This window comes from Equus quagga, chromosome 15 (genome assembly GCF_021613505.1).
Source record: "Equus quagga isolate Etosha38 chromosome 15, UCLA_HA_Equagga_1.0, whole genome shotgun sequence".
NCBI lineage: Eukaryota > Metazoa > Chordata > Mammalia > Perissodactyla > Equidae > Equus > Equus quagga.
The window spans coordinates 34,093,285-34,107,701 of NC_060281.1; the positions used below are offsets into that span (position 1 = coordinate 34,093,285).

At 49.3% G+C, this 14,417-nt stretch overlaps 1 protein-coding gene across 4 annotated transcripts in view; it reads right to left on the reverse strand.

Annotated features, from left to right (window-relative positions):
- Positions 1–4,500: 4,500 nt before the first annotated feature.
- Positions 4,501–14,417, reverse strand: part of ABCF1 (ATP binding cassette subfamily F member 1) — a 13,500-nt gene continuing 3,583 nt past the window's right edge. The window contains exons 2-25 of one of the 4 annotated variants that reach the window (XM_046640471.1): positions 13,870–13,916; positions 13,560–13,652; positions 13,272–13,401; positions 13,085–13,122; positions 12,893–13,000; positions 12,142–12,216; positions 11,948–12,061; positions 10,958–11,062; positions 10,583–10,705; positions 10,042–10,142; positions 9,881–9,966; positions 9,423–9,562; positions 9,188–9,336; positions 8,784–8,867; positions 8,458–8,582; positions 8,146–8,258; positions 7,833–8,004; positions 7,580–7,654; positions 7,419–7,489; positions 6,054–6,086; positions 5,802–5,970; positions 5,546–5,610; positions 5,386–5,458; positions 4,501–5,255 (exon numbers count right to left, since the gene is read on the reverse strand). In XM_046640471.1, coding sequence (XP_046496427.1) covers positions 5,089–5,255; positions 5,386–5,458; positions 5,546–5,610; positions 5,802–5,970; positions 6,054–6,086; positions 7,419–7,489; positions 7,580–7,654; positions 7,833–8,004; positions 8,146–8,258; positions 8,458–8,582; positions 8,784–8,867; positions 9,188–9,336; positions 9,423–9,562; positions 9,881–9,966; positions 10,042–10,142; positions 10,583–10,705; positions 10,958–11,062; positions 11,948–12,061; positions 12,142–12,216; positions 12,893–13,000; positions 13,085–13,122; positions 13,272–13,401; positions 13,560–13,652; positions 13,870–13,916 — 2,456 coding nt within the window. In that variant the 3' untranslated portion in view covers positions 4,501–5,088. Of the gene's footprint in view, positions 5,256–5,385; positions 5,459–5,545; positions 5,611–5,801; positions 5,971–6,053; positions 6,087–7,418; positions 7,490–7,579; positions 7,655–7,832; positions 8,005–8,145; positions 8,259–8,457; positions 8,583–8,783; positions 8,868–9,187; positions 9,337–9,422; positions 9,563–9,880; positions 9,967–10,041; positions 10,143–10,582; positions 10,706–10,957; positions 11,063–11,947; positions 12,062–12,141; positions 12,217–12,892; positions 13,001–13,084; positions 13,123–13,271; positions 13,402–13,559; positions 13,653–13,797; positions 13,917–14,417 lie in introns of those variants that run through there. The other 3 variants (XM_046640472.1, XM_046640474.1, XM_046640473.1) reach the window with 3 other exon arrangements.

Consider the following 14,417-nt stretch of genomic DNA (forward strand, 5'->3'; position numbering starts at 1 on the left):
CCCTTATGGAATCTGTTTTTCAATCCTTTGGAGCTAACACTTGTTCTACCTTCAAGTCACAGTGTTGGTATCAAGTGAAATACTGGTGAAAGAATACTCAATATAGAACACCACAGGCTATGGAGTGGACCCCATGGGTCAGCATTCTTTGCGCAGTGGGACCTTGAGGAATGCAGAGCTCTTCACAGATTGCTGGAGCTGCAGGCGGTGTGGGCGCATCAGTTCTAGATGAACCTACCATCCTACCTGCGGAGTTGCTCAGGGAAAGGAATTTAAGTGAGGGTGGGTGGAAGAGAGGAGCAGGGAGACTGGCTGAGGAAGGAAAAATCCGAGAGCAGTTTCTGGGGAAGGAGAGAAAAACACGTGGGTCCTTCTTAGAGCAGTTACAGTGGAGAAAGTGAGAAGCAAGAAATGGGAAACAGACTGCTCTCCCCAAAAAGGCGGCTCTGCAGAGTAGAGGGAAACGGCCCTGCTGCAAGAAGAGGTTGGGTTCTTAAGCACAGGTATTAATAAATTGAGGGGCTGCTTGATGGAATAAGATTCCTGGGGAGACAGGAGGTTTTGGAGACCAGAACATGGAGGGGTAGGATTAACGCTAGGAAGTGCTGCTATTCTTGAAACTAGAAATTAGCAATATATTACATTTTGGGGGATGATGGGGATACTGGAGCATGAGCTGCTTTGAAAAGAGTGTTTTTCAACCTTTTAGTGTTCATCAGAATCATCTGAAGGGCTTGTTAAAAGATGGGCTTGGGGTGGGGTCCAGCAAAACTGATTCAGTAGGTCTGGATTCCGAGATTTTGCATTTCTAACTTCTCAGGTGTTGCTGATGCTGATCTGGAAAACACTGAAAAGACTGCCCTGGAACACAAGTATCTTGGCTGTTATTTCCAGGATCGGCCACATGAGGGCAACAACTCCCCAAGTTTCACAGGCGCTATTTACATTTAGTAAGGCGGATGGGTTAATTTTCTCCTCCTCCTGCGCAGTCTCGGGATGGGAGAGTTCAGTCAGTCAGCCTGTTGTTGCTCTGTGCACTTGGGAGACGACCTGAGAAGAGGATGGTAATCTAAGGGCCAAGCTAAAAGGTGAAATACCAATGAAGTACACAGCTCAAGTGAAAAAACAAACCAACGTCACAACCTAGCGGGTCATTCTTTAACTCGCGTTTCTTTCCTTCTGCTTCCATCTGCTGCCTGCTTCTCACCTTCTTCCCTCTGTCTCCTGCAAGAGGCCACAAGAACCCTTAAAGAGAGTTGAAAGTTTTTTCTATTTTAATTCAAAAATTAGTTCAACCATTTTTCTTTCAAATTCGCCATGAAAATTTAAAGTAACCTGTTACTTAAAGAGAAGATTTTCCCTTTTTTAGCAGGGAGGGAAAGGCTGAGCATGGCCTCCATTTCAGGAGGCCTGGTGACCCAGGTCTGTTTCTTCACCAAGCCCTGCAGGCACTTCTCTCCCCCGTTTCCAGCTGGTCTGTTCTTCCTTTTTGCTTCCATTTCCCCCCCAAGATAACCTTTCAACTTTAGGCGTTCTCTGTCAACCCTTCCCCAGGCACACCACTTCAAGCTCCAATTCTGAATCATTATTCTATTTCTCCCCTTCCTGCTCCCAGGCAGTAAATGTAATTTTGAAAAATCACGAAATCCTATCCTCTTGGCCCAGTACAAACTATTAGCACTGCTTCAACATTTACTGCTGCTTGGCAAACTTCCTCAACCCCCTGGCACCAAAACTCCTGAGCAAGTGAGCCCCCTCCAATGCGACGACCATTTCCCCTTCTCTTCACCTGCAAACAGCCGAGTTGACACTATCTTCCTTCATTTCTTAGAGGAAGAAGGGTTATCTCATTTCCATAGAAACATCCAACTCTTCTCCTGGCATCTCCTGACTCCCCTTGACCCACCATTCTTCACCCAGCAGCTCCCGCACAAATACTACCAATGGCCTCTCGTTGCTCCTAGAATCATATCCCAAGTCCCCATCAAGGCTTGCAAGGCCCTGTGCGTTCTGCCCCCTGCTCAAGCTTTAAGCTCAAGCCATGTTCCTTGACCACGTCGCTTTCCAGCTTCTGGGCTTTTGCACCTTCTGGTCCCTTTCCTGAAGGCTCTTCTTTCCTACTTATCTGGTTGGTTTCTTCACCTTCAGGCTTTAACTTCGTTACTTCCTGCAAGGTCTTCCCTAATCCCTCAATCTAAAGGTGACCCCCTCCAAAGGCACCACTCAGTTCCTCTTTGCACTTCTAATGGACTCCCAGGTGATGCTCATGCTGCTGTTCTAGGACACTTTGAGAGCCACTGCCCTGAAACAGTCAGTTCAAGTATCCTGGTTGTTGCATTCAGCATTGGCCACACAAGAATAACTTCTCATATCCCCAGGCCTCCTTTGAGTCCAGTGTAGCCACATGGCCCTTTCCCAGTTTCCATTCTTTCCATTGTAGCGCTGCGTCTTCCCTAACGTGTCTTTTGTGTTCCTACAACAGTCCTATCATGCCCCTCTACGACTCATCTTTTGGGTATCTTATCCACATTCTACACATTAGGGAGAATGCCCAGGAAACTGGAGTCAGATAAACAAGGGCCATTATCCCAGGAACACCCCTCTACAGGCTGCATGACTGTGGGCAAGTTACTGTCCTCTGAGTCTTAAGTTTCTTCATTAAGAAGTGTGGAGAAGAATCGCTACTTCTTAAAAACATTTCTACGGTGCCCATTATGTGCATTAGTGCATGATTTGTAAGTAATAAAAGTTGCTTATGAATAAAGATAATTCTGTTAATGAAATTTCATTTCCCAGGCTTTGGGTTCTCCATATATTGTACCATGTACATGTGTTCTTTCTTTTCCTTTCGCACTCCATTTCTATGCTGCTTTTTTTTAGAGGAGGGGCATCCTTTTGCCCATATTTATGTGTGTTGTTAATAATTCCATTACATAGTATGTATATTGAAGGAAGAAATGAAATTTGTGCCCGTGGACGGATGTTATTTTGGAGCATCTGAAGTATCTGTAATGAAATTAGTGATTAAAAACTCGAAATACAACATTTTGGTATTCATTTTATAAATAACATTCCCATATATTTTATGTACTATCTCATCTAGACTAGTGAAGTGAAAATTAAGTGTAGAGTATAATAGGAGATACATGTAACAAAAGAATTTAAAGCACTTTATGAATAATTTGCTATCTAACTCCTTAACAACCTTGTGAGGTAGGTCCTTTCTCTCACCGTTTACAAATGAGGAAACGGGTACCAGGGGGCTAAGCAGCTTGTCCCAGGTTACACCATTAGTAAGTGAACTTGCAGCTTGGCTCCCCCTATTCTGGTAGATCTGCTTCATGGAACTGGGGAAATTACATCTAATGTCTTACTCAGGAACTGGAAACAAGACCCTCATTTTTTCCCCTCAAATTTCATTAAGGGGGTGTTCCTTCCTAAGAGCTCCTCCGCACCTCTCTCCACACCGACCTTCACTTCCACTACAGACCTTGTACTTGAGGTCCAGTATTATTTATTCTTAGTATTTTTCCAGGAAATGTTTTTCCAAGAGCGGTTGTCCAAACTCAGTCAGTCTCAACTGAACAGCTCTTCATTTTCACCCTGGGACTGGATACATCTGATCCTTCTTTTCTCTCTCTCAAACTGCCACACCTAGCTCTTCCCATCTGTCCTTTCCTTTCTGTCCCTCTCACACCCTAGTTCAGGATTTATCACCTCATGCCCACGACAAAACTTACGGGGTCCACCCCTAAGTTTCTATAGTCCACCTTGCTCATCACTTCCTAAAATCACCACCAACCACTTGCCACTTGTTATTTTACTTTCCAATCAAACTCTAATAAGAAAAGTGGCCACACCAGCCATGTGCTCTCATTAACACCCAAATAGTTTTTCTTCCTTTCAAGCTTTAGATCTGCCCTTTTCCTAGGTTCCAAAAATGACTCTCGATTCCCTCATTATTCAAATCCTTACTTTTCAAGGTCCACCTTCAAGTGATCCTGCCAAATAATCAAGTCATGGATAATCTCTCCCTTCTATGAACATGTGGCAATTTACAATCCAAAGTACCACACACCTGGCAGTCGCATCACCTTGTGTGCTCCTGTCTTATTTTCTAAGTCTTCTCTAAGTAGACTATTCATGGAGGCAGACCTCGACTTTTCCCTTCTTGTGTACCCCACAGGAGTGTGCGTGTTAGGTGACTTAGTAACTGTTGAGAGGATCAGCCCTGTGGCCTCTGACCACAGGGAGAGCCTGGACAGCGCTAGAAGAGATCAATCACTTTCCCTTCTCCTCGCCTGAAGGGTTGGGGGAGGGGAGGGAGGCTCCTCAAAGAGCCGTCTAAGTGCAGTCTTACTGCACGTTAGGAAGACTGCAAGTTAGGTCCGTCTGCATTAGAGGGGAGGAGAGGATACTAACTGCTGAGAGAACGCTGAATAAAGCCAATCAAGACTGAGAACCGTTCCAGCTCCCATGAATCTCCAAACAGTGACAGGGTGGCAGCAACTCCTTTCCTTTATTTCTCCCCCTTGTAAAGGGAGATTCAAGTTGAGCAGCATTCCTTTCCTGCCCCCAAGTCCCCAACCAGACAAGAGGCTGCAGGCACCAAATCCCAGGCTGGGCTCAGAACTCTCCTCCAGCTCTGAGCTGCGACAGCTGTTTGTCTCAGTAAGTCAGCGTTGAATCCACCAGAGAAGAAGAGCACCACTCAAAGACCAGCTGGGCCTGAAGCTGGAGGGCGGCCCAGCGGCAGGCTTTGAGTGATGAGTCTCGAGACAACTGGCCACGTTAACTTGGCTGGATGGAACCCCACACTAATGAAGGTCAGCTCTGTTTGTAGAGAGGGAAGTCAAGGATAAGGCCAGCTCAGTTATCTCTAGAAAAGCGGAACAGACAAGTCTTTCAGAGAAAAGGAAGCAAAGTGGTATTCTGGTCACATCAAGACCACACTCCGCCTCTGTGTGCCTGAGTAGTTGCTGGGTCAGCTGCAGACCAAAGGCAGGCTTCCGAGTGAAGAGAGGGTGACAATAGGAGACTTCCAGGCCACGCAAGCTGATCTTTCGGGAGACTTCCAGGAAGGAAAGCTCACTCTCGCGGTCGGCTGACCATGACTTCACCCAGCGCCTCCAACACCTCTCGCTTGTAGTCCTCAAAGTCCCCATCGATCTGGCTGACACTCTGCTCTTCCACCACCCACAGCTGGCAGTTGGTTTCTGTGATGAGTCGGGCATCGTGGCTGACAACGATCACAGCTTTGAAGAAACATGGAGAGATGGGAGGGCAAGGAGAAGGGAGGAAATGAGGAATCAGACCTGGAAGAAGGGAGCCCTAGCCGAAGGACACTACGGTCCCCAAGGAAAGGAGGAGGGCACACTGCCTTACCACCCTTGTATTCGTTGATGGCCTCCCCCAGAGCATCAATAGACTCGATGTCCAAGTTATTGGTGGGCTCGTCCTATGGACAGACATTCCACGACTGAGCGTTACGGCTACCTGTCATCACTGTCACTCTTATCCCTCTCCCACAGTCCAGCTCACTCACCAAGATGAGGACATCAGGCTCCCGACAGGCCAGCTCTGCAAACACAACTCGGGCTTTTTGCCCACCTGGAGCAAAGGAAAAGGAAGTCCATCACACTTTACTACCTTCCATTTCTGAAGGTAAACCCTGAATGTGCATCTGTGTGTGTGCTGAGGTCCCCCAAGTCCTGGTTCCTCTTCCTTTCTGCCTCTAGGTACAGTCTGGAGGTATGAGTATTAAGCAGGAGGACACCTTCCCCAGCCCCCGCCAGTGGTACCAGAGAGTTTGCAGATCTGGATGGTGTGGGCGTGACTCTCCAGGCCGAAGCGGCCCAGGCACTTCCGGGCATCCTGGTAGGGCAGGTTGAAGCCCCGCTGCAGGTACTCAGTGGGCGTCTCTTCCATGCGCAGCTGCTCTGCATACTGCTGGTTAAAGAAGCCAATTTTCTGCCAGAGAAGAGAGGGAGGTGGTCAGTGAAAGTCCTACTTCCTCCAGCACTCTTATTCCCCAGTTCCCAAAGCCAACTTACCAGCCGGTGGTTCTTTCTCATTTCGCCACGAGTCTGCAAGGAAAGAGCAGGGGTAAGATAAGAAAAACGGGGAAAGTCCTGCAGCTCCATACCTGCTTCTGCACCCCAACTTTCTAAACGGGAGACAAATATCAGATCAGGCTTGGAACAAGGTAGCACAGGAAAGGGAACATGGATGGTCTCCTTAATGTGACAAAGGCATACACAGGAAATCAGGAGAGCACAGGGCAAAAGGGGAGTAAGAGAGGAGCATCATGGAGGGGAGACAGAAAGTGCAGACTCAGAACCACAACCAAAGAGCAGCCCCTTCCCAGCCAGCGACACCCACACGCCTGGTTCCAGGGGTCCAGCGCAGATGGGGCTCAGAAGACAGTGCGTGGGAGGATCTAAGAGCACCTTTCTAAAGCTCTGCTCGGTGGGTGTGAGGAAATCGGTCCTCTCCACACTTTCCTGGAGGGAGTTGAGGCGGCTACAGCCTTTCTAAAGCGTGATACAGAGATCTATCGCAAAAGTCCTAAAAGCCATTCCAGGGAATTTATCTTAAGGAAAAACTAAATTCATAAAGCTGTATAATATTTACTATAGTATTGTCCTTTAGTGAAAAATCAGAAACAGGGGCCGTCCCATGGCCAAGTGGTTAAGTTCCCACGCTCTGCTTCGGCGGCCCAGGGTTTCGCCAGTTCGAATCCTGGGTGTGGACATGGCACCGCTCATCAAGCCATGCTGAGGCGGCGTCCCACATGCCACAACTAGAAGGACCCACAACTAAAATACACAACTATGTACTGGGGGGCTTTGGGGAGAAAAAGGAAAAATAAAATCTTTTTTAAAAAAAATCAGAAATAATCTAAATGATATCAAATAAATTATGGTAGATCCATATAAATAAATGTCCACATTTAACTACTGGCATGAAAAAACGCTTGATGTGTATTATCTGGAAAAAGTTGGCTATAAAACAATTCATAGGATAACCCCATTTTTGTTAAAAAAATTCTATGCACATTTGGAAAGGAAAAAAGAAGAAAGTAATCTGCCAAAATTAATACTGGTTATCTCTAGATTTCTCTCTGGCTTAGGCAATTTCTAATCTTTCTATGATGGATGTCTATTTCTTGTATAACCAAAACACACACATAGGGGGATGCCCTCAGCTCGACCCCCATTCTCCTGGCTCTCCTTGAACTGATGTAAACTGCTCTCCCCTATGGCTCCTCTTGGGGAAATTAAGCACCTATGACGAGTTCCGGATTTAACTGTCCACTGCAGAAGGGGCTCCCTGATTCCAGGCCCTGGTGCACAGCTGCGCTTTCACACTTCCATGCTCTCCCGTCACAGTCCTCCCTCCCAGGCTCCAGGACTCACCGGTGTTAGCTTGCCTGTCAGCAGCAGCAGCAGAGTGCTCTTCCCCACGCCATTGGGGCCCACGATGCAGACTGCAAGGAGGAGAGCTGGTGGTCAGAGGCGCCCAGAAACTCTCCCTGGAGCTCCTGCTCCACTTCCCGAGCCACCCAGCCCCAACTCACTCCTTGAGTCCATGTCGATGCCAAAATCCAGATTCTTAAAGAGTGGTTTCTGCCCCTCATAGCCAAACGTCACACCTGAAAGTCAAGAAAAGAAGAGGTTTCTTTTCTTTCTAGAGTCACCCTGAAGGTCCCTGTGAATGTCCCTTGAATGCTGGCCTTGGAGACAAGGAACAGACCCCATGCTGGGCAGAGAGGACTTGAGGCACACAGCACACACTTCCGCCCCCGGCCGCTCAGGCCTCCAGGTGCTCACCGTGCAGACCCAGCACAGGAGGGCTGAGTGGCGGGGGGTCGGGGAAAGTGAAGCGCACAGTGTACTCCTTTGGGCGCTTCAGGAGCTCAGGGGCCTCCTGCGATTCCTCATCCTGGTTTTTCCGTCGGCATTTCTGCTGCTTTCGAGTCAGGGCTTCCTTTGTTTGCTTTTCCTGGAGAGGAAGGAGAAAGGGGGAAACCCACACCCTTCACAGCAGTCCTGGAAACGTAGGTCGGCGTCCCAGAGTCACCCCCTTTCTCCATTCTCCTGAGAGAAGGGCCCCCCCAGCCAAGGAAGACCCCGAGGTGCTCACTGCCTGCTTGGTGGACTTGCCACCCGCCTTTAGCTCCTTTAGCTTCTTCTCCTGCTTCTCATACTGCTTCAGCAGTTCCTTCTGCTTCTGCTGGTACATCTTCTTGAAAGTCACTGGGGCAGGAGATGGGGATGGGCATCAATGGTTGCCCCTCGCCCCAGGAGAGGGGCGACCAGGATTAGGGAAGATCAAGGTGGGCATCACTGTCCAGAATTCTGAAAAGACTGAGCTTGTCACCATGTCCCTACGAGCCCTCTCTCCCAGGCCTCAAGGCCCCATCTCTTCCCTCTACCCACAAATACTCCTACTTACTGTAATTGCCCCTATAGTAATGGAGCCGCTGGGCGTCGAGATGGATGATATCAGTGCAGACGTCATCCAGGAAGCCCTGGTCGTGGGAGACGATGAGCAACGTCTTCCGCCAGCCCTGGAGGTAGCTGGGTTTTAGAGGAGAGTGTGGAAATGTCACAATGGTCAAGTTAGGGTTAAGTCAGGGGAAGCACACAGACAACAGGGGCAGGTAGGAGAAGAGGGAGGGCTGGACTGAGAGCTGTCAAGGGCAGAGGGGAGAACAGCTAGAAGAAATGAGGGCAGAACAGGAACCAATGATGCAAAGACTGTAAGCAAGGGCAACTCACTTATTGAGCCAGATGACAGCATTGAGGTCCAAGTGGTTGGTGGGTTCATCCAACATCAGCAGCGTGGGCTCCATGAACAGCGCCCTAGAGGGTGAGGCAGCAGAGTGTAGGGTCAGCGGGAGGAAGATCCTTGCTCAGAGAACCCCTGAGAAGCCTCTGGTAGCTGGAGCCTAAGACCATGAACACTCCTTCCCAATCTATCCTTAGAGAGCTCCTGTGCAGGAGACATGGGTAATATACCACAGGCAGGGAGAAAAATGGAGAAACGACCTCGAGTCTGACAACACCGTAAAGGAAAAGAAAATAGCCTTGAACCTCCCTACTGGCCTTGGAAAAATGGGAAGAAGGCAAAGAGTCTGGATGGGTTGAGGCTAGAAGGGAGAGTAGTGAGGTGGGTAGCCCACCTGGCCAGGGAGACACGCATGCGCCAGCCCCCCGAAAACTTCTGTGTGGGCCGATTCTGCATTTCAGGGTCGAAACCCAAACCAGCCAGGATCCGCCGGGCTTTGGCCTCTGCAGCTGCCGCCCCGGTAGCCCGCAATTCCTCATACACCTGGGAGGGGGGAGAAGAGGACACATGTCTGAAGGTCCCAGGAACCCCCAAGTCTTCGTTTGTGTCCCTTGCGCCATCTCCTCTACCTTCTCTAGCCTCTCGGCAGCTGTGTCATCGCCCTGCTCCAGCTGTCCCTGAAGCCGTCGCTCCTCTTCCAGCAGCTTCAATCGCTTGGTGTCAGCTCGAAGAACGGCCTGCACTGCTGGTGTCTCATCCGCTACCACCTCTGGGGGCAAGGGGAGAACAGTTAGATCGCCCCAAGGGCCAAGGCTCCTATTCCTTCTTCCCTTCAGCTCCATTTCTGGTTTGCCTGACCCTGCTCAGCTCTTTGTACTTGTTCTAAGTAAAATCTTCTCAAGCCCCTCCTTTACTCCCCCTCTTTCTTTAGCATCCATTTCCCAGTCCCCAGTATCCCCCCATAACCTTTCCAACCCCACAGCCACAATTCCTTCTGTTCTTGGTTGGCTCTTCTATTCCAATTGCCCACCCCTCAAGCCACTCAGTTTCACCTCCCCACCAAGCCCCCTTCCACCACTGGGCTCACCCTGCTCACACAGCAACACATCGATGTTCGGGGGGATGCTCAAGGCCCGGTTGGCGATGTGCTTGAGGAGAGTGGTCTTGCCCTTGCTGGGGAATGAGAGCTATTAGGACCAGACCACCACAGGAATCCCTTGTTTTCCGTCCTGCCCCTCCTCTCCTTACCCATTGGGTCCCACCAGCCCGTAGCGGCGGCCAGCTACAATGTACAGGTCTGCGTTGACAAATAACTCCTTGCCGTGGGCCGAGATGCTGAACTTCTCCAGCTGCAGTCAGTAGGGAAAGAGTGGCAGGGGGAAGGAAGGAGCACATGAGAATTCTCCCTTTCAGCCAGCAGATGCAGCTTTCTCCCCAGAGAAGCCTCTGACAAACTAGCACCTACAGCAGAATGCCTTGCCCTCACCATGCCGGTCCCCTAGCAGGCCACCGCCTTCACTGCCTCTAATGGGAGTCTCCCAAATACGAAGCCAGTCCAGCCCGTCCCACCCTCCTTCCCTCCAAAGGTGGACTCCTCTACTTCTACTGGTTTTTCTACCTTCTCGCTCAAGCTGCCAGAAGTCAAGGTGTGGAAAACACCCCCAAGCTTTCTTCCCAGTGGACAAGCCACTCATGCCCCACCTCCCTTGGCTGCCATGGCCAGTCAGGGACATGTGAGAACTGGCACTTCCCCAGGCGAACTGGTTGGGCAGGCCCCCTCAGACCTTACCTTGATGTCAGATGCATTTTCTAACATGGCTTGCCGGGAGGACACCTCTGCTTGTGACACGGAGAAGTCATTTTCAGCAGCATTGGCTGCTTTTAATGAAGCCACCTGGCGTTCATACTCCATCTGAGAAGGAAGGAAAAATCACATTCGAGGCCACTGTCTGCCAGTTTCCCATCACCACGATACAGCCCCATGTCATCAGACATGGACACAGGCTCACAGAAGACAATTCTTTCCTTACTCCAACTGTTTTACTTGAAGTAGCACCCAAAGTTCTACTTCTTGTCCCCCAATTCACGTCCCCTAGTTGAAGCATTTAAAAAAAAAAAAAATCAAATTCTCCTACCTCTGACCACTAACAACATAAGGTCTTACCTGTTTCTTCAGCTTTTTCTTCTCCTTTTTACTAAGGTGAGCATAGGGATCATCGGCCTTAGACTCCCCTTCCTCCTCCTCCTCGTCTCCTTCTTCCTCAGAACCCTGTGAGAACCAGGGGATGGTAAAGAAAATGAAGGACCCCTTGTAGAACCCAGATTTCATGTCATCTACCCCCAGTTCCGCAGCATGCTCTTTCCTTCTCCACTCAGTCCTGAGGTATCTTGGTGGATCATCTCTCACTCATACCTACCCTGGGTGTTCCTGCAGTCCTTTATCCATTTCTGCCACCAGGAATGGTACAAGACAGAGGGTGTGAGTGAGTATATCTGAAAATTAACAATGTATCTGTACCTATAAATACAACTACCAATACAATGTAAATGGAACAGGTTCTTTTCCTCACGCATCAAAATTGAATTTCTGTGGCTACACCTTAACATGCAAAGAAGAGGTCTGGAAGCCCTAATGTACAGCCAATGAGAAACCCCGCAGAATCACAGAACTGAAAAGTATCAGAAATACAGAGGACCTTAGAGATCACCAGACTCACTTACGTCATGCAGATGAGACAAGTGAGACCCAAGGAGGTGGAAAGATGTACTCAAGGTCACACAGCCCGTGAGTGGCAGAGCCAGAACCCAGACTGTCTGAGGCTAACGCCAGGGTCTTTTCCTCTCTGGGTCAGGGGCTACAAACTCGGGCCTGTGGGCTAAATCTGACCTGACATCTGTTTTTATATGGACCGTGAGCTAGGAATGATTTTTACATTTTCAAAAAGTTGTCAAAAAAAAAGGAAAAAGATGAGTAAGTGTCAGAGATTGTATGCAGACCACAGAGCCAAAAATATTTACTATGTGGCCCTTTACAGACGTTTACCAACTCCTGCTCTGGATACTAACACCTCCAGATCCTGCCCCCTGTCCCCCTGTATTAGGCCACAGAGCCCCAGTGCCTCAGCCCACCTTCCCCCAACACCAAAATACACACCTGCTCTGCCTTCTTGGCCTTCTCCTTCCCTTGTTTGGGTGGTTCCTTTTCTTTTGTTATTTCTTCTTCTTCATCCTCCTCTTCATTGTCTAGAGCAGCAAATTTATTCTGAGGCTGAAGGGAAAAGATAGCAGGTCTGATGAAATGCTCAAATTCCTGAGACCCAGCACCCCCTCCTGCCCCTTCTCTCTCACCTTGGCCTTCCCCTTTGACTTCTCTTCCTTTCCTTTTTTGCCCTTGAGCCCCGGCTGTTGTTCCTCAGATACAGCCTGGAGGAGAGACAGACACACAAATTAATCTGCTCCTTTGTTGCTTAACAAGCATTTTTAGGGAGTCTAGGACTGGGCGTTAACCATACTGAGTGCGGCCAGGGAGAAAACGAGACCCTAAAAACCTCTGCCTCCAGCTTGAGACCAGATGCTGAGGAGATCATTAGAGAATATTAGCAAAGCAAAGGGGCTGGAAGTCAGGCCCAGTGAGCAACGTGGGTGGGGCAGTACTAGCTAGCCCTGGAGGGCTTCCTCAAGAGGGTGAATCTTGAGAAGAGGTAATGGACGTGGGCTTGGACAAGGCGTTCTAGAGAAGAGGGAAGACACAGCATACAGAACAAAGGCTTCAACACAGACACAGTCAACCTGGATGCCAAGATGAGATCAGGCTGATCTGAAAGGTAAACGTGGAAGAGTCCCAAGAGACAATGTGGAGAGTCCAAGTGGAAGAGCAAAGACTGGAAGGACTTTGTTTTAGATTTTGAGTTTGAAAGTAACAGAATCACTGTAGATTTCAGAGGGATGACAACAGTATTTTAAAAAGCTGATTTTGACACTGTAAGCAAGACAGACCTGGAAGCGCTAGTTTAAAAGCAGGCAAACAAGCCAGGATTACACACCATGGCCACAAGGTGCTACATGGGGTGGGAGTGACCAGCAGAGCCACCATGCTCACCTTATTGATCCGATTCTTCTCTGGCTTGGCAGGCTTAGGAGGGTGCTTTTCTTCCTCCTCCTCTTCCTCACTCTGATCCTGAATCAGGGCTGCAAAGACATTACCACCCTAGAGAATGAAAGGGCCGAAGAAGTCAATGGGATGGTCAAGGCTGTCCTCCTGGGGTCACTGTTTACTACACCAATGGCTTACCTTGGTCTTCTTCCCTCCTCGGGCTATCGGGGCAGGTACTGAAATGACAAGGGGAGACAATGAGGTAGCAAAGACCATTACAATGTCTGGCTTTTCAATCTAATCCAACTCAGAGACCACGGAACAAGGCACTTCACTCCTCACGACTCAGCGATACCAGGTACCCATTTCCCCTCGGGTCATTTACCTTCATCCTCCTCATCACTGGCTGGCACTGAGAGCTTCTTAAGACGCTCCATGAGCTCTTTCTCCTCTCCATCATCATCCACATCCTTCTTCCGCCGGCCTTTTCGGGTATCTCGTTTCTTTTTTTGCTGCTGAAAGCAAAAAAAGAGTGAAAGAATGAAGCCCATGTTCCTGCTGAATCTTGGCCCCACAGAGAGTTCCCCATGAGCTGAATGAACCAATGTGGCCTGGAGATGGGTTGGTGGACCCAAGATGCCTCCCAGGATGGTGGGCCCTCTGACACTTGTACCTGCTGCTGTTGCTGCTGCTGCTGCTCCTTCTCCTTGAGCACTTTCTCTTCTTCTCCAGCTTGTTTATCTTCTACTGCCAGCTCTTCAAAGAACTGTAAAGGGAGTTAAGATATAGGTGAACGTGCCTCAGAGACCAACCAAGCCCTTCTCTGCCACACACAGGCCCACTGACCCTCCATTCCCCCCTTGCCTTGCTTCCTCTCTCTACAAGATCTTTCCTCCTCCCTCGGGCCCCACCTCCTTCACGTGGCCATATTTTGCTTGCAAACAGCCACAGTCATTTCTCATCCTCAAGCCTCATTTCCTCACCGTCTTTTTGGTCTTCTTGTCCTTCTTCCCTTTCTTCACCACTTTATCTAGAAGGTTAAGCAGACATTGTGAATGCCTATCTACAAATTCCAAAGCAGCCTGAACTCCCCTGCAAAAGCTCTTAGCGGCCTCCACCCTATTTTACTGTTCTTCTAGCTCAATATCACTCCCTAGATGTTTGCACGGTCCCACAAGACAGACAAGCCAATGGTGGGTGGGTCCAGGGCAGCAGTGGGAGGGACAGCAGCAGAATTCATAGGGTGAAGGCAGAAGTGAGAAGTAAGAGAGTATTCAAAGATGACTCCTATGTTTTTAGCTGGAAAATTAGTTGGGCTACTGGTATCGCATATTAACCCAGGATACACTGGAAGAGGTCTCCTCTCCCTACCCCTGCCTGCCCACGGGGGGAAAGAGAGGACCAAGACACGATGATTTGGGATATGCCGTTTGTGAGACCTGCAGGCCCTGCGAAGAGCAGTAACTGAACATCTGGGTCTAGCCGCACCTGCTCATCCCGCACAGCATTCCAGCACAAATCACACCATGTT